Raw genomic sequence first — 19,654 nt, forward strand, 5'->3', positions numbered from 1 at the left:
TTTCGTCGATCTACGTTGTATTACTCGTCGATGTAATTGAAGTCGGTTTTTTTTTCGTTTGCGAGCAAACACAATTATATCTATACTTATAAACCTGAAGAGTTTGTTTGCTTGAACGCGCTAATCTTAGGAACTATTGGTCCGATTTGAAAAATTCTTTCAGTGTTAGATGGCCCATTCATCGCGGAAGGCTATGGGCTATATATAATCACGCTAAGACCAATAGGAACTGAGTCCACGCGGACGAATTCGCGGGAAGAAGCTAGTTCTATATAAATCTTGTCCTGACATCAAGACGAAAACAAAAAAATTAATTATCCAATGCGGTAGTGTAGCTCGGAAGTACAACGCGCGTAAATCTATTTGAAGACTAGCTGACCCGGCAATCGTTGTCTTGCCGCTAAACGCTAAACGCTATTAAAAAGATAAATCGAGGGAAACTCTCGAAAATCCGCAATAACTTTTTACTGGGTGCCGATTTTGATAATTTTTATTTTAATCGAAAGCTGATGTTTGTCGATCGAAATCTGATAACTACTTTTTGAGTAATCTTTGATAACGCGTAGTTGCTTGACCATTTTTTCGTCGATCTACATTGTATTACTTGTCGATGTAATTGAAGTCGGTTTTTTTTCGTTTGCGAGCAAACACAATCAATAATTATATTATAGGTAATTTCATATTCGAATATTATTAATAGTTAAACATCGTAAATATTCTAGTTAAAGTACATTTACAATAAATGTGAACAAAATATTAAAGTTATTAAAATGTATAAGTGTTATATCAACTGTGAAGTTTTATACTAAGCTTCCTATCGCAGCTTTACTGCGTTGAAATAGATTGTTACTACGTAACTTAATCCAATATCGTCTACTTCTGAATGAATCTTTACTGTGAATTAAATTAATGCCCATGGTTAAAAATATGTAAACACCTCACAGACATATAAATAAGACAGTCTTCTCTATAATTATTATTTAGTACTATCTGATCCGAAAGGCACGTCCTTTTTTGCGAATTATCGAAGTTTAATCACTGTATTCTGATTTTTCTTTTCAATTTATGCGCAATTTTTGCATGAGTTCGCCACGTATATATAATCTCTGGAGTTGGTATACATGTTGAATTTTTTTTCTATCGGTCATTGTAGCTTATACTTAAAATAAACATAAGTTAAAACTAAAATAATATCAGGTAAAATGAAACCCAGTCTCCTAATTTATACGCTAGTGTAAATTCGAAACAACATCTGTAAAAGCGTAGGAACGTGTGTATATTATGACGATAACAACTTTTACAACTTTTTGAATTGTTGTATCTCAGAAACGGTTTTTCAGCTTGTTAGGAATTTATGCACCTTCGAATTTCTAATCAAATGATCGGACTAAACGTTGATAGATCATTTCAAATTAGCGCACAATAGCCCGCGCTTTTATTGAGGCAAAACTTAGCGATCGCAGCGCTACGCTATTTCGTCTATATTTTCGGGACACTATTTTCTATAGCGATCGTTCTCCTTTTCTCTATGCTTCATGCTTGATATCATCTCGATACTACAACTGACAGCTGACAGTTGTAAGACAACTGACAACATACCTAAATATTTGATAAATATATTCTCGTACACTTACACATATAGTATGAATAATTGAATAGTATGACTGAATGTGAACGATATGTGTTATCAATGGTTATGATATGATAATGAAACAATCATTGTAAACTTGTAATTACCATTAGTAGGTACCTAACACTTCATTAACTATGTTGCGCTGGTAGACAATACTTACATAAAATATTTACATATATGATTATTTGAAAACTCAAATATAAATAAGCGTACCTAAATATTTTCGCATTTTTAATTATTAAGAGAACCGGTTTTGACGAATTTGTGACAGGTGAATTTAAATATACCTATTGTATTTGATATTTAATCAGTGGTCGGAGAATTCCTTTCACTTTCCTCTATCGCATGAGATTTTTGTGTCAATAACATATCTATAGTGAAGTTACTTTCATGTCTATCAATTGGCAAGTTCAAAAGTCCAATTTCAAGCACGAAGTAAGTTTACATACCTACATTTTTCTAATAAACATTCAAAAGTTCATAATTTGGAGCCATATGGTACGAACTTATCATACATTCACAAAAAATGAGCAATCGTAACTAATACTAATATATCGTTTTCACTGCTGTCTCGTTTTTTTTATACCTTATTTTATTCAATATTTAATATTGTGTCACTATATATCTTACAGCACACTAAAATGCTTCGAGGAATGAGATTAGTAAGTTGTGATATTATACGTTATTGTAATAATTTTGTGTTTTTTTTTATAAAGCAAATTTTATTGAGTTACTTTCCTTTTAGGGCTCTTTCAAGAGTTGCGTTTTAGAGCCATATGCTAGTACATTTCATGTAAAATGCAACTGTACATCAGCAAAACCTTCAAGTAATGTGCAAAATCTGCCAAAACTTCCAGTGCCAAAACTTGGAGATACGCTCAATAAATTCTTAGTTACGGCACAACCATTTTTAAATGATACTGAATTTGCCACAACTAAAACTCTTGTAAAAGAGTTTGAAAATGGAGTGGGACAAAAATTACAGGTAAAAGAAACAAAAAATAGTAACTACTAACTTCTAACTTATACTATAAGCTACAAGGAAAGAATTTTAAATTATGTAATAAGCACATAGCTTAGGAACAAATATGATAGACCCAGACACATTGCCAACCATAGGGAAAAATAACTATCTGAAAAAATTGTGACCTTGTTACGCTCAACAATGACTGCAGATAACCCTAATAATTAATCCCTCTAATTATTGCTAAAATAAATAATACTTCACAAAGTTAATTTAATGATTTTTATTAATAAAAATTAAAAAAAAAATACTTTCAGAGTCTGTTGGAAAAGAGAGCAACTCAACATCAGAACTGGCTTGAGGAGTGGTGGCTTAACACTGCTTACTTAGAGTATCGGGATCCAGTCGTAGTCTTTTCTAGTCCTGGCTTAGTTTTTCCATTCCGTAAATTTAACTCTCAGAAAGATCAACTAATGTATGCAGCCAAAACATTATTGGCTGCTTTAGACTATAAGTCTTTGATAGATAAGTATGTATCAAATTTTTTACATTCTAAATTAATATGTACTTTTATAATACTACTACACTACTTTATAATCCCACTGACATTAATTTTTTATTTCAGTGATAAAATTCCAGTTGAAATGATGGGAAAAAATCAACTTGATATGTCACAATATAAAAAGATATTTGGAACTTGCCGCATACCTTTTGAAAAACGAGACAAATTATCTTTTAATGATTCCAAGCATATAACTGTAATACATAACAACCATGTAAGATATATTTTTAATGACTTTATTTCTGATAAGATTAATTCTGAGTAAATAGCTTTAATACTTGCATTTAAATAGCAAGTTTAATAAAAGTATATTTCCTTTTGATACTATTTACAGATTTTCCATGTAGATATCTGGGGAAATGATGGTAAAAGGTTAAATGAGGATCAAATCGTTCAAATTCTGCAGAAAGTAGTGGATTCGTCTCAAAGTCCAGCTACTGATCCAATCGGTATTCTTACTTCAGAAAATAGAGATAACTGGGCAAAGGCTTATCAGATTCTTAGTAAAGGTTAGATTAATTTTATCTTATCAATATTATCATGTAGTAAAATATTTGATAACAAATAAGATTATGGTTTTCATTTTTTTAATAATAAATAGTATTATTATTATAACTAAAAACGCATACTTATATGAACTAGACCATAAACATACTGAAAGTGATTAATAAAGTGAATACTATCATGTAAATATCTGTTAGCACCCTAACATATTTAACAATCACCAACAATGAATCACGGGACCTCCACAAACCCAAAGAGGAGCAGTGTGGTGAATTAAGCTCCAATCCTTCTCCTACATGGACAAAAGAGGCCTATACCCAACAGTGCGATGTTACAGGCTGAATGCGAATGCGTATCACAGGACATTACCAGAAACGATACACATTTGCCACAACCTTTGTAATATAAATGAGAACATAAGTACTAGTTTTCATTCACAAAATGACATACAATCAAGCAACCTCTCATCTAGGAAATATAAAATTATATTTAATAACAAAATACTGCTTAGTAAATTTCATGAAACAATGTTAATAAAATTATTTTACATTTCATAAATGATTAATACAGATATTTTCAAAGTATTAACTTTGTAAACAGCTCGCAAGACATCAGGGCGATGTCGGTGCGGTTAGCTAAGTACTCATACATACAAGAGGTCGTCCATTAATCGCGTTATGTTTTTCTAGCAACTACCCTCTATCTTGGTGATATGTGGTAAGGTATATAGGCTTAGTTGTACAAAGCATATTGAAATGTTCAGAACATTTTCTTTAAATATCGAATATAATATTATATTATAATCGGAGTAATTTTTCTTATCGTGATCGTTATACAGATCCTCAGACAGAAATCTAGGTTGAAGGGTGTTTGTAGGTTGTTTGTTTGGTTTAGAAATCGCGCGTTAAACAATAAATACATGTGATATCTCATTACAGTCCCTCTTTGTGATGTTTTGTAATTTTTATTCCTAACCCCTCTCCCCTTTCGAGCCTCACGTGATTCATGGACATAATCCATTAATAATGGAATAACGTTTATCCAGAGAAAGTGAACCGCGAGTCGCTGCTGGACGTGGAGAGGAGTCTAGTGGTGCTGTGTCTGGACGGCGCGGCGGGCGTGTGGTCGCGCGACCGCGACGCGCGCTTCTCGCTGGCCGCAGCGCAGACTATACACGGCGGCGGCGCTGCCAGCCACGGTGCCAACCGCTGGTTCGACAAGACTGTGCAGGTATTCTTCCGTCTTAAAGTTTATGTAAGGAAATTTATTTACGTCATTCTGTTTTAACTTTTGTATTTTCCTTCGATTTCATCCTATGTTGTCACGCCATACTAAATGCCAAAAATAAGTGATGTATTTTACTAATTATATTTCAAGAATTAAACGGAGTAAGTCTACTCAGTAGATATATATAGTCGTGATTTAGGGATACTTCGCAAAGGTTTAATTTTTGCGCAATTCATGGTTCAGCTTTTATGTCAAGCTATAAATATTCACACCTCTATTATTATTATTTAACCACTAAGCTTTATGATAGTTAGTTTTCACTGTACAATGATTTGATATGATTATCGCAGTTTATCGTCGGAGCGGACGGCATCACGGGTCTCACGTACGAACATTCCCCGGCTGAAGGACAGCCAATTGCTGTTATGACTGATTTCATTATTGACTACATGTAAGTGTGTCATACTGTATATGCGTATTATTTATGAAAATATAATTATGTACATATTAAGGACTTCTTTCTCAAAGGTGCTAGCAGAGCTCTTGTGTATATACCTACATAGTCTAGCTATAAATACTGTTACTATTAAAAATAAACAAAATATTAAATAAACAAATTATAATTTTGGAATCCACCATTTTTATATGATTGTTTATTGTGTTTTCTCATTTTCCCGCCAAAACATTGTCAAAATATTTTGTGATATCAAAACGGAGTGGGATGATAAACAGGGCCGTCTTAAACTAGGCTGGAGCTCTTGAGCACACAAGAATTTGGGGTCTTTTTAGAAAGTAAAAAAACCGAATTATAATTCATTATATGTAATCAAATACAGTATGATATAATATGTCATTAATGATATTAGAATGCTACTGGTTTTTTGGTTACGATTACGATAACGTTTTTTTTTTTCGGGATTTCTGTTGAGCAAAATCTTCTATTATATCCTTAAAGTCAATTTTTGAAGGATATCACTTTCAATGCAAGTAATTGACAAATTACTCAGTCGTTCTTGTAACATTGTCGTTCGCAATTTATTATTTATCCTCTTAAGCATATTTAAATTACGATTTTGTAAGCTCGATCCACCCAATTTTGGTTAGAAACCAACGTTCCGGACTTCATCAGAGCTGAAGACTGGCCGTTATGTAGTTCCGATCTTAATCGGCTGGATTGTGATTTATGGTCAGTTTTAGAGAGTATGGATTGCTCTAAATGCCATGATAATTTGTAGTCCCTAAAACAATCCATAACTGATAGGGGACCTAAATGCTAAAATTGGCATAACAAAAAACGAGGAGCATTTAATTATGAAAGCACACAGATATGGACTTAGAAATGAGATAGGACAAAGACTAATGGAATACGCCAGTGAAAACAAACTGTCCATTTTGAACACTTTCTTCAAAAAAAAAAGCAAAAAAAATGGACCTGGCGATCACCGGATGGAGCCTACAAAAATGAAATCGACTTTGTGCTCTCAAATCGACCTCGTCTGTTTAAAAACATAGAAGTACTAAACATAAACTACCCTTCGGATCACAGGCCAATAAGAGCTACAGTATCATATGACACACATTTCAAAAAAAGCAGCATAAAGTTTACTAACTGTCAACATAACAAAATAACAAGTGAAGAAGAAATCACCAAGTTCAAAGAATACCTAAACTCCTACATATCAAAAGATCAAATGTTCGCTGAGATTACTATCCCAGTTCAGAAGTATTAAGACAACTTCATCAGAATCATCACTTTAAGCTTGCAAAACGCTCGAGTAGTACAAAACCCAAAGAAAGACCACAAAATAATTTCAGAGCGTACATTAAATCTTTTTAAAAGAAGATATTACCTACAAAAAAGTTCAAATAAAACTAGAGCTACTAGAAACGAAATCTCGTCGCTTCGTCGTCGTCGTCGAAGCTTGTCAACAAATACATAAAAAAAGACTACGCCAACTACAGATATAAAACTGTTGAAAAACATCTAAGACAAACTGGTAGCACAAAAAAGGCATACAAACAGCTGAAGCCAAATAAAACTTGAATCGAAGAGCTAAAACGAGGCAATTTAACTGAAAACAACCGCGGTGACATTATTAGTATAGCGACAGATTTCTACAGGAATCTCTACAACACAAAAGAGCCAGAAGACACTAGCCACGAGAACCAAAATAATAGCAGCGATGATAACACAATTTTGAAATTAGACAAAAGCCCGGGTTCGGACTACCTAACAAACGAGACTCTAAAGATATCTGCCCCAATACTAGTTTCACCATTTACAAATTTATTCAACTCTATCCTTGAATCTGGAGAGACACTCACCCAATGGTCTAAATCTAACATAATTCTGTTGTAGAAAAAAGGCGACCCGAATGATATTGAGAACTACAGACCTATAAGTCGTCTACCGAGTACACATAAGCTATTTTTTACAATCCTGACCAAAAAATTTAGCTCTACATTAGAAACAAGACAACCGGTTGGACAGGAAGGATTCAGAAAAGTATTCTTTACCATCGACCACATTCACACACTCGAACTTCTCATTGAGAAATATCTATGAGAATAAACTGTGCTTGGCATATATCGATTACAAAAAAGCATTCGATTCAGTTTCACACGGGGAAACTCTAATAACACAAAATGTGGAAAACAAATATTTACGAGTAATCAAAACATATACAGGAAAACCAAAAGTAGAGTTAAACTAGAAACAGCCGGCCCCTGGTTCCGTATAAAGAGAGGCGTAAGACAAGGTGACCCGCTTTCACCTATACTATTTATAGCCACATCAGAGTTCATAATAAGCAAGCTAGACTGGAACGAATGCGGACTAAAAGTAAAAAATAATAAATTAAACCACCTACGTTTTGCCGACGGCTTGGTGCTGATATCAGAGAAAGGAAAAGAACTACAGTACATGGTAGAATCACTAAACAAAGGTAGCAAGCTCGCCGGGCTAGAGATGAACCTCTCTAAAACTATGATAATGACCAACAACACCAAGGTACATCGACAACGAGCCGCTCCAATACACTGATAAATACATTTACCTAGGCAAGCAAATAAACTTCGACAGACTAAATCACTACCAAGAGATTGAGCGCAGAGCCCAGCTAACATGGAATAAGTACTGGAGCCTTAAAAAAAGATTTAAGAGCAACATGCCAATCAAATTGAAGACAAAAGTTATGCATTCTTGCCTTATACCATGCCTGAGCTATGCTTGTCAGACATGGAAGTTTAACAAAAATATTAAAAATAAAATTATAACGTGCCAACGAAGAATGGAGCGGAGTATGCTAAACATAAAAATAATAAATAAAATAAGGCATACAAAAATACGTAACATCACAAAAGCAACAGACGGCTTAGCACAAGTCTCGCATTAAAATGGAAGTGGGCCGGACATATAGCACGCCTGCAAGATCAAAGGTGGACAAAAAGAGTAACAGAATGGAGGAGGCCAATGGGCAAAAGAAAGGCAGGGAGACTTTACATCAGATGGGAGGACGGAATCAAACGCATAGCGGGTCCAAACTGGATACAAACAGCACAATCCAGAGAAAACTGGCTAAATTTGGAGGAGGCCTTTACCTGCAGAGGGGTTCTTGCAGAATAATCTTATTAAAAATAGGTATATACTATATCTATAATAATAACGTATCTAAATTTTTTTATGTAATTACTAACTATTAAATATTTAAAAAAAAATATCGATACTAACAAACCAATTTGACTTGTAAACTACCATTTTCTGAAAGGAATAAAAGGCCTTTTTATTTTAATTTATTTATTTCAAACAATCCATACAATTGGCAGTGAAGAATTTTCCCATGGAAAGATTGCATGCTCCTATTGATAACTGGCCTCAACGTTTAAAGGACTGTGACAAGAATTGCGACCAATGGAGACCACTTCGAATAAACTTTATATTTTTAATGTATTTATATTAACGTAATAACTTCGTCAACGTGGAATAGTGACTTTGCACAGCATTTTTTGGATATATCTTTTGGTTTATTTTGGATATCAGAATAGCTACAATCCACTTAGGTAACCTTACATATTTCCATACAAAATTTCATCCTCTATTCCTACAAAAACGACAAACACAACAACACAAACTTTGAATGTCATATTTATTTATATCGAATCAACAGCCTAAAAATAAGTTTCAAGCTTCTAGCTCTAAAAATGACGATACTTGCATACAACTTGTCATCCCCACCTTTCAACCCTTCGCATTAAAAAGTAGGCAGCCTATGCCCTTTCTCAGACTTTAGACTATCTGTGTACCAAATTTCTTTTAAATCGGTTCAGTAGTTTTGGCGTGAAAGCGCAACATACACACAGACAGACAATTACTTTCACATTTATAATAAGGATTAAACTAACAAACTCTAATAGTACTCAATGTTATGTGCAATAGATAAAATGTTTTTTTCTTCGTAACAATATTTAGGGCAAGTCTATGTATATTTTACTAATTTATAAATCATTAATGGCCCTTGACAGAGGTTGTACTGTTCGAAAATAATAGCTACAAGTAATCTGATTACAGCCTATTTTACCTATTTCGTTCAATTGTCAAACAAAACTATTCAAACATCTAAAAAAGAAACGCAATAATTATCAAAATGTATTCAAAATACACACCGTTGCTCAATTATATATTTTTAGCATACCACGCAGCACGTGTCATTAAATATATTTAATAAATTAAATCAAAATACAATTGTTAATACTAACAACACGTAAAACTAAAATAAGTACCTACTATACCTAAACTATTTAAGAAATTAATTTATGACATTATATGCCTTATCTTAGGGCCTATTAATATTGATCAGCAGCATGGCTTCGTAAACAAAAGATCCACTGAAACCAACCTCTGCGAATTTGTACATCAGGTATCGGTTGCCTTGGATCAGGGTTATCAGGTTGATGCTGTGTATACAGATTACTCTAAGCTAAGGCATTTGACAAGATTCCACACTCTATTCTTCTTCGGAAGATTGTTGAAATTTGGTATACATGATGATCTTCTGCGATGGTTTGAATCTTATTTGAGGTAGTGGTGACAGGCGTTACAGTAAAGGGTTTTGGTTCGACACTTATGCCAGGAACTTCTGGTGGCCCCCAAAGTCTCTTTCTTGGGTTCTCATCTCGGCCCGCTTCTTTTTAATATAATATATAAAATTCTCGTGTCGCGATGTTTGTAGTTAAAATCCTCCGAAACGGCTTGACCTATTCTCATGAAATTTAGTGTGCATATTGGGTAGATCTGAGAATCGAACATCTATTTTTCATCCCCCTAAATGTTAAGGGTAGTCCACCCCAAATTTTTTTATTTTATTAATAAATTATTTATTTTTTATAATATTATGATTTGGCGTTGAAAATACATACAACCCTAAATTTTCAACCTTTTACAATCAACCCCTATTTTTAAATAGCGTTTAGCGGCAAGACAACGTTTGCCGAGTCAGCTAGTTTATTTATAAATGACGTAGGTTCTGTCCTCAAATATGCTGACTTCCTGATCCTTCCTGATTAAAACATCTCTTGATTATAAATTACTACAGATCGATCGGAACGAATTGAGAATATATTTTTTGCGTTTATTAGGAAGACACACGGGTGTCTAAATTAATGTATGAATTATATTTGATAATCTTTTGATATATGTATTTTTTATTCGTATTTTTTTAAATCACATAATTTTTATATTTAACTGATTTTTTTTCCAGTTAATTCAATTTTTATTCTGTTAATTAATTTAAAATTTCGACTTGTCAAATGACATGTCTGTTTATTATTGTTATATAGTGGAAAATTTATTGATAAACAAGCTGGTACCCGTGACTTCGTCTGCACAGGATTAGTAAGTACTTCGAGTCGCTTATTATCTTCTCAATATCTATCTTTATCAAAAATTCATCAAAATTGGTTCTGCGATATAAAAATCAATTTGTTACAACCAAATGTGCATTAGAAATATATTATCAATTTTTATTGTATTTATTTATAGTTCACTATTTTGGCGATAATGGCTTAGTCATAGAAGCTAGATATGTGCTGTCAAGGACTTTTTTGTAGGACTAATTAAGATAAACGTTTCTCTTGTACATTATATACGTGTACACTCAGTTTTTGCAGCGTACGCCATAACAGCTCGCAGATAGCAGATTTTTTTCCGACTTGACAATTTTCGTTATATTTAGGACAATTCATACACTATCTATAAAATTTATAGCCTATGTGTTATTCTAATGTAAAAGCTATATTGTTGTAAACTTTCATCAAAATCCATTTGGTAGTTTTTGCGTGAAAGAGGAACAAACATCGTCCATATAATCCATACATCCATATATCCATACATACATACTTTCGCGTTTATTATATTAGTTGGATGTGTTTTGTAAGAAATTTAATTGTATGTGATGTTTAATAATCATAAATGTGAATGTAATTCTGTTTGTTACGCTTTCACGCGAAAACTACTTGAACGCTAATCATGAAACTTTGTACACATATTCTTGGAGGTATTAGAAGTAACATAGGATACTTTTTAATTTAAAAAAAAAACAATTCGAGCGACGCCGCGGGTACTAGCTAGTAAATAAATAAATAAATTGAATTTAATCAAAACACAATCGTGCACAGAGATCTAGTTTATAACAACAACCGACACAAGAAAAATTACTTTATACATCAGTATGTTTTTTCTTTTTCATACAGAGATCAGAATAAATCAGCGGAATCCTCCTCGTCGAGCCCTAAGGATCCGGTCAAACTTGCATTCAGTGTTAACAAAGACGTCGCCGATATGATAAACACAGCAAAAGATAACTTGGATAAGTACGTAAACAATTAATCTTATACATTATATACTCGCCAAATCGAAGCTTTTCAAAATTGAATCATTTACGTTACTATTAAGAAAATTGATGTTCAATATTTAAGTAAACACTTGTAAAGTTTTATATCAATTTATCCGAGTAGTGCACCTACTAACGTTTCGTTTATTGTCATAGATTAGTCGCAAACCTAGAATTAGATTGCTTCAAGTTCGACAAATACGGCAAGAACTTTATCAAATCGCACAAAATGAGTCCCGATAGTTATCTACAAATGGCCATGCAGTACGCCTTCTACAGGTGAGTGATTTTAAAAATGAGAAAATATACCTTTAACTAGTTGACCTGGCGAACTTCGTACCGCCTACATATATTTTTTTTAATATAATAATTATATATATATCAAAATAAAATATAGTCTATCTTTCAAGTTGGATTAAACTACACACGGTGTGCGAATTTGATTAAAATCGGTTAAGTAAGGAGTCCATCGCGGACAACGTGAAGCGTAATCATATATATTACATACGCTAAAGTTAAGTAAGATGTTTGCCTCCCTTTGCTTGCTCTACCGGCGTCCACAACTAAAAAATTATTGCTTTTGTTTTTGTAAATTAATTAATTACATATTAAAATTATTTAGTGCAAATTATTCGCACAGGTATTGCTAGTTTATATATATTAAGATTATAAGATATAACGTCGTGTTATATTCTTTGTCTTAACTGTAGTAAAATAATGAAGTCGTCTATTCTCTGGAAGTAAAAAAGTCCTAACTCGATAATATTGACAAATAATTAGCGAGATCTATATCGGTGTTTTAATGCTATACGTCACACCATGTTTATTGTGATAGGGCACAGCAGAAAATATTTTTACTCATAATTTGTAGCAGCCTTGTGGAGCTAGTGCTATCAGTTGTGTTCCGGTCTTAGGGGTTTGGGGGTATGGTCGACAACGGGCTTGCTACGCTCCTTTTGTTGCAAGAGTTTATAAGTTGATCAGGCGGACCGTACGCTTGTTTGCCGACCTAGTATAAAACAAGAGTACGTCCATTAATGACATGAAGCTCAAAGAGGGGGGGGGGGAATAATCAAGAAGAATCGCGAGAAGGGAGAGGAACTGTAATGAGATATCAGGTGTATTTATTTTTCGTTGAATGCGAGATTTCTAACGGCCGAACCCAATATTCAATCTAAAGATAGAGATAGGTAGTTATCATCGACTGCTAATAACTAACTATCTATCCTTTGTAGTTGTCCCAATAATTCGCATAGGGGACTACTATCTCCAGTTAGCTGTAGATAGACCGGCTACCTGAGCTCTTCCTTACATTCTAGTATACGCAGCGTCACAGACGGCCTCAGTTATGTTACACAGATGTTTTGTAGTATTTAAATTTGTCATACAAATTTTATTCATATTAAAGTAATCTTCTTTTATAAAAATATGGACAAATTAATTTTTACACAGACTTTTTAATTTATAATAAATGATATTATTTTAATATGGAATCCATGGTAAATCTAGTGACGGAACGTTTTAACACGACACGAAAAGACGCTACGACGCCATTACGCTTTATTGAATCGTTGTTTCGTTTGAATTTGTATATTTTTTTTACAAATCAAATTATACAAATCATTGCAAATTATAGGTACAATCATTCACCAAATTGTTTGTTTTATTCACAAGATGAGTAAAGTAAGTATTATTTCACAAGAAACATATTATTTTTATTCAATTAATTGTTGCAAAAGAGCAATATCACTTGAACTGCTACTTGAACTTGAGTCTGCCATTATTTTTCACTCGAAATTAATTTTATTTTAAACAAAGAAAATACTTTTCAATTAATAAATCTTAGTTATCCCCCGAAAACTATAGATCGGATATTGTTGTTACTAAAGATAACCAACGTTACTGACAGATAGAACTCTATTATTATTGGGACGCTTACACTGTCATTTTCATACGAACTGTTATCTCTAGTAAGCTATCCTCCCTCTCGTCGATAGACAGCTTTGAAGGATAAGATTGCCTATCGTCGACAAGTTTATTGGGTCAGTAAAATGAATGATAGATAGATATTTCTGTCTCTAGTAGGACATAACCAGAGATAGATTGAATATTGGGTTCGGCCGTAAACCAAGCAAACAACCAACAAACACCCTGACAACCTTAATGTCTGTGTAAACATTTTTATGAAGATGCTTGATTTTTCAAAATTTAATCAGGATCTGTTAAATTTTGAAATAATTAATTTTTTTAACCTGTACCTAAATATATTTGAAAACATTTCAATATAATAATAATATTCTTTACTGCACACCATTAAAAGATAAGTACAAACAAAAGTAGTATAATTAATTACATATTAAAATTATTTAGTGCAAATTATTCGCACAGGTATTGCTAGTTTATATATATTAAGATTATAAGATATAACGTCGTGTTATATTCTTTGTCTTAACTTAATATATTACTTAGCACAAAAAAAAAAAAATTACGAGTGACTTGGTATTAAGTCTAAAACCTCGCCACATATCAAGAAGTAGGGGTTAGGGGACTAAAAAGCTGATAAAAAGATAACACGATCGATAGACGACAATGTATTTCGAATCGGCCGATAGCTTGCACCAGACGCCGGGCGCGCACTACGAGTCGGCGGCGACGCGCATGTACGCGGGCGGGCGCACGGAGACCATCCGCTCGTGCTCGCCCGAGGCCGTGGCCTTCGCGCGCGCCATGCTGGACCGCGCCGCCGCGCCCGCCGCGCAGCTGGCCGCGCTGCGCCGCGCCGTGCGCGCGCACAAGGACTACACCGTGCAGGTGCGCAGGCATTTTGTGGATATAGGTATCAGTACCTACCTATAACATGTTTCGCATTCGCCTCTAACAGTCCACTGCTGGCCATAGGCCTCCTAATCCATTTAGGAGAAGGATTTGAGCTTAATCCACCATGCTGCTCCACTACGGGCTGGCAGATATGTTCCCTACTTGAGTAACAACGAGTGACTGACAGCTTAACGTTCTCTCCGATGCACGGTGGGGAAACCCATAAGGACAGACATTCAAACCGGAAAAAAATACTTGTACAAGTAAAAATATCCATCCCGAGCGGGAATCGACCTCGCAAACCGTCGTTGTTTTAGGCGACTACTCGCACAACTACACCAGAGCGGTTATTTAATGAGTACTAAAAACTTTTACGTTTTATTAATTCTTATGTTTAATAAACAAAACTATTTTCCGTTTGCAACGTCTCTGTCATCAAGCGCTTGATATCCGTGCTGACACCTATACCGAACAATCATCTATCATTTTAAACTGATTTCTTCTGCACAACGAACTGCTACCAAACGAGCATGTCATTTCAAACGGATTTTTTTTCTAATGCAACTTAAAATATCACAGTGACTTAATTCATTCATGTTCACCACATTTCACATTCATGTGTAAACAGTTCACAATAATAAAGTTGGCAGACAGATCAATTATAAGTTGACGGTTTTTCACCTTCAACTACTTTCAGCCATTAACTCATTCACACTTGTGCAGTCGAATAATCATAAAAAAAATAAACAAAATATTTATTCTATATCATTAGTAAAGATTGGTTATTATGTACAATATAGGTAGATTTTTTTATCGGAGGTTAAATTTTTGTTAAACCCCGCTGTTACAGAGATATTGTAGTTGAAGTTTTGAGGTTAAAATTAACCTACCACCTTTAAGGTTAGAGTAACGCTTGGCTCCGGCGCTGCGGGAAGTGCAGCCCTTCCGCCCTTGCGTGCGAAAGCACGGCGGGCGAGGGCTGCCCTCCCTCCGCGCCTCCGCGGCTTAAAAAAACACTCTAGGGGTAGGGCAGACCAAGACCACGTGGACAGTGGGGTGCTCCGATTCGGTTTTGGGTATTTTTCGAATTTCTAAACCTATATTCTAGCACGCAATGTTACTAATTTTATTAGAATATTATGTCTGACGCGTTATTTTGTTTAAAAGTGTCGATTTGTCAGTCGTTAAAGGTCAGTTCGTATCGTATTTTGATCTTGCAGTAAAGATCGTTTTTACGTAAATTTGTTGGAAAATAACGCGTGATAGTCGCAGTACGGAGCATGAGTACACTTACCGCAGCACCGGAATTAAGGTAAAGTCAGAAAGAACAAAAATTTAACCTCCGATAAAAAAATCTACCTATATTGTACATCATAGCCGTAAGATTTTTAGATTGCATCTAGGTACTCGTTCTTGGTTTTAATTTTCATAGTAATATAACGTTTTTAGGCATTACAAGGTTTTGGCGTCGATAGACATTTACTGGGATTGAAATTGACAGCGATCGAAAACGGTATCGAAATACCGAAATTATACTCCGACCCCGGATACGTGAGAAGCGCGCACATGAGAATTTCTACGAGTCAGGTAAGACTTACATTGACGTACTGTGTCCAATTTTATGTCTCAAGAACCAAATGTTTCGTCGCAGATAAATCCATAACGCGATAACCGAAAACGAAGGATATTGTAGATACAATGCTGCTATGTTTAGGCAAAAGACTTTACAAAGACCGTTTTACGCCGAGGCAACAATGTGCGTCATTGTGGCATGCGGCTTTGTCGCATAAAAAAGTCACACATTCTAGCAAGAATCTTGCGTCATGTGATAGACTTTCGCAGTTTGTATCCGAGCACAATGGATTCCGTGCGACATTTTTGATGCATTAAACCGGTTTCTAGGTTATGTTTTGATTGTACTTATTTATTTTAGAACTTATAAATCGGCCATGGATTGGTGTAATGATAAATATATAGAAATATTTAAAAATATTTATTTATTTTTATGCCGTGTGGTGTCAGCCGAGAATAGCACCACCCCCTTTCTTCCCGTAAAAGGCAACTGAGGGATAAACCTGGCTCAAAATCATCAGGGTCCTGGAGTAGGAAAACTTTATTTGAAACCCGGAATGGGGTCTCCGTTAAGCATTCGTGGCATAAGCACTGAGCTTCAGGTCTTGTTTTATAATACGCGACAGAGTCCTAGCGAGAATCTGCATTTCTCGCGATAAGATTTTTGCTTCCTAATGGGGTTTCGACGAATTCTGGCTTTAACAGCATTGACAGCCTTTGCAGTTCTAACAACACGCGGCCGCCCCGATCTTTTCTGGTCTTCGACAGACGAAGTGTTGCTGTGTCTGTTGATAGTACGATATACGAACATACGGCTGATACCAAGCTTTTGAAGTGTCTGGAATATGATCGACGGCTCCATACCCACTTTGTTCAAGGCAATCACTGCAATCCTATTTTCTTTAACATCCCATTCCATATTGTAATTTGATAATGAACACGAAAAAATATGTAAAATGGCGCAAAATCTAAACAAGTTTTTAAAATAATACACGTGTTCCAATTTCAAAATAATTAAAAAGTTGAAAAAAAGAAAAGTTTTTATGTAACAGTATTTATGGCCAGACATTTTTATTGTAACTGTGTTTTACTACCTCAACTCAACTTTGTCTAACTTAACAGTGTAATTTAAATAATGTAAAATCGGAAATTGGATTTTGTTTGTATGTTCTGTATTGGTTTTAGAAACAAAAAATGTAGCTGTGGATTTTTGTAGAAATAAATAAATAAATATTTTACGATGGTAATCATAAAAGAACTGTAATGGTGTCGATATTAAATAAAAGCAATAGTTGGAATAGTTATTTGGTATTCGGTGCGTGCAGGTGGCGTGCAAGTGCGACGGGTTCATGTGCTACGGGCCGCTGGTGGGCGACGGCTATGCGACGTGCTACAACCCTCGCGACAACGACGTGAACTTCGCTACGGCGGCCTTCGCGGCGCACCGCGACACGTCCAGCGCCCGCTACCGCGCCGCGCTGGAGCGCGCGCTCTCCGACATGCACGACGTGCTCCTGCGCACCACCCAGTCCAAGCTCTGAGCTGTTCTCTACTGCCTCCTCCTTTCGCGTCACGCCTGTTTGGACCTTATTGTAAAAGATGTAAATTTGTAAAAATGAATCACTATTTCTCTTATCACGCCAAAAGTTGAGATCGATTACCGATTTTTTTTATTTCAAAATTGAAAATTAAAAAAAAAATTACCGACGTCCACGCGGGAGAAGCCTCGGGCACCAGCTACTTACCAATTTTGCTGATTTTAAGTATAAAATAAAATCTTTTACCGTGATTTGAAATTTCTAAAACGATAGTAGATAGTTGCTTTTTTTACGTAAAGTATAGGTACATATGTTTTATATTAAGGTTGCATGTAAGACGGAAGGTAATGAAGAAGGTGTGCGTTTTATGATCGGTCGTTGGATTTTAAGTTGTAAGATGTATAAATTTCATTATAATGGTATGTTCCGTCGTATTTCTTATTACGAATAGTATTATTCTATTTATAAAAAAGAAATACAAAAAAAATTATCATCGTATGAATCTGGCAAACTTTTATCAAACAAAAATTGTAAGTAATATATAAATATGTTCAAATATATAAAGTACGAAAAAATATAATTATAATATAACTATTGAAAGAAACCAGTAGAAGGCTTTGTTGAACCAATTACGGTGCCGTTTTTGTTTATGTACATAAATATTCAGTTTGAATCCGGTGCGATAAATATAAAAAAAAATATATAAATATATATGTATATATCTTCTAATATATGAAATTCTCGTGTCGCGGTGTTTGTAGTTGAACTCCTCCGAAACGGCTTGACCGATTCTCATGAAATTTTGTGTGCATATTGGGTAGGTCTGAGAATCGAACAACATCTATTTTTCATACCCCTAAGTTATAAGGGGGATTAAGGGGCTTTATAACATATATGGCAAAACAACGTTTGTGGGGTCAGCTAGTATATACATATATACAGAGCTGGGCATTAACTCGTTAATCCGTTAACAGTTAATTAACGAAGTTAACACTTCGAGTAACGGATTAACTTTTAAGCTAATTTATAAAATAGTTAACGGACCCGTTAACAGTTAACCCAATGGAAGTACGCACCGCGCGCGGCGGGAAAAACAGGTTTCGACAAGTTTGGTCGAGCGTGCCGGCACTTGCAGCGCGGAGCGCGTGCCGCGGTGTGAGTGAAACAAATATAGCTTAGATGTGGCGCGTGCGAGCGGGAAAACTGCACTGTATGATATGAATGGTATTCAATAATCAGCAATTAATATATTGCTTTTTTAGTCATATGTTAACGATTAACGATTAACTTTAACTTGCGTTAAATCTACTAAAATGTAGCGTTTTAACGTTTAACGAAACTAATTTTTGTATTAGCGGAATAGCGATTAACGAAGCTAACCATTTGATTAACGGTGCCCAGCTCTGCATATATATATGATCTAAGACTGAGATATTGTAAAAATGTAACTAAATTAGAAATATACATAATATGTATGTCATATGTGCCGACTAGGGTTGCCAACTTTTTTTGACAAAAAAAACGTATAAAATGGTTTGGATAGGAAAAAATAAAGTATTTGGAAGAAAAATAAAGTATTTTTCAAATTTTATGTTTTTATTGCTTTAAAAACGTATTTTTGTGTGCCTTTAGCACATGCTAACAATTTTTTGTTATGTTTAAATGTTTCAAAGTTGTTTAACAATCAATATTTAAATTTATACAAACAAAAATTCGTTTCTTATGAAATTTATTGACGCTATATTTCTCTCTTCTCGCTATTTTAGATTCATTACTAAAAAAACCCTTTCAGTGAAAGCTTAAGTAGTGGGAATAGAGAGTAAGAATTTTTTTTTATATTTGGTAAGCTATCAGGTGCATTTTTAAGTATATATTGCCATTTTTCAACTGTACTTTTCACTGAAAATTCTTTATCATCATTAGTGATTTTTTTTTGTCTTATATATTCGG

At 34.5% G+C, this 19,654-nt stretch overlaps 1 protein-coding gene across 1 annotated transcript; it reads left to right on the top strand.

The window, feature by feature from the left end:
• Positions 1-2,274: 2,274 nt before the first annotated feature.
• LOC123669767 (carnitine O-acetyltransferase-like) lies at positions 2,275-17,824 on the top strand. The gene is made up of 12 exons (XM_045603358.1): positions 2,275-2,295; positions 2,379-2,618; positions 2,915-3,126; positions 3,223-3,373; positions 3,494-3,668; positions 4,709-4,893; positions 5,241-5,341; positions 11,638-11,757; positions 11,934-12,056; positions 14,390-14,588; positions 16,044-16,181; positions 17,492-17,824. Exons 1-12 carry the CDS (start codon positions 2,275-2,277, stop codon positions 17,705-17,707), a joined length of 1,881 nt encoding a protein of 626 aa, XP_045459314.1. The 3' UTR covers positions 17,708-17,824.
• The last annotated feature ends 1,830 nt before the right edge of the window (positions 17,825-19,654 follow it).

This window comes from Melitaea cinxia, chromosome 3, assembly GCF_905220565.1.
Source record: "Melitaea cinxia chromosome 3, ilMelCinx1.1, whole genome shotgun sequence".
Taxonomy (NCBI): Eukaryota; Metazoa; Arthropoda; class Insecta; order Lepidoptera; family Nymphalidae; genus Melitaea; species Melitaea cinxia.

Bases quoted from the DNA above. Each gene is read 5' to 3' on its own strand.
- LOC123669767 (XM_045603358.1), top strand. From the start codon at position 2,275: ATGCTTCGAGGAATGAGATTA. The intron at 12,057-14,389 runs GTGAGTGATTTT...ATCGGCCGATAG, and splicing joins ATGCAGTACGCCTTCTACAG to CTTGCACCAGACGCCGGGCG. The intron at 14,589-16,043 runs GTGCGCAGGCAT...TAACGTTTTTAG, and splicing joins ACAAGGACTACACCGTGCAG to GCATTACAAGGTTTTGGCGT.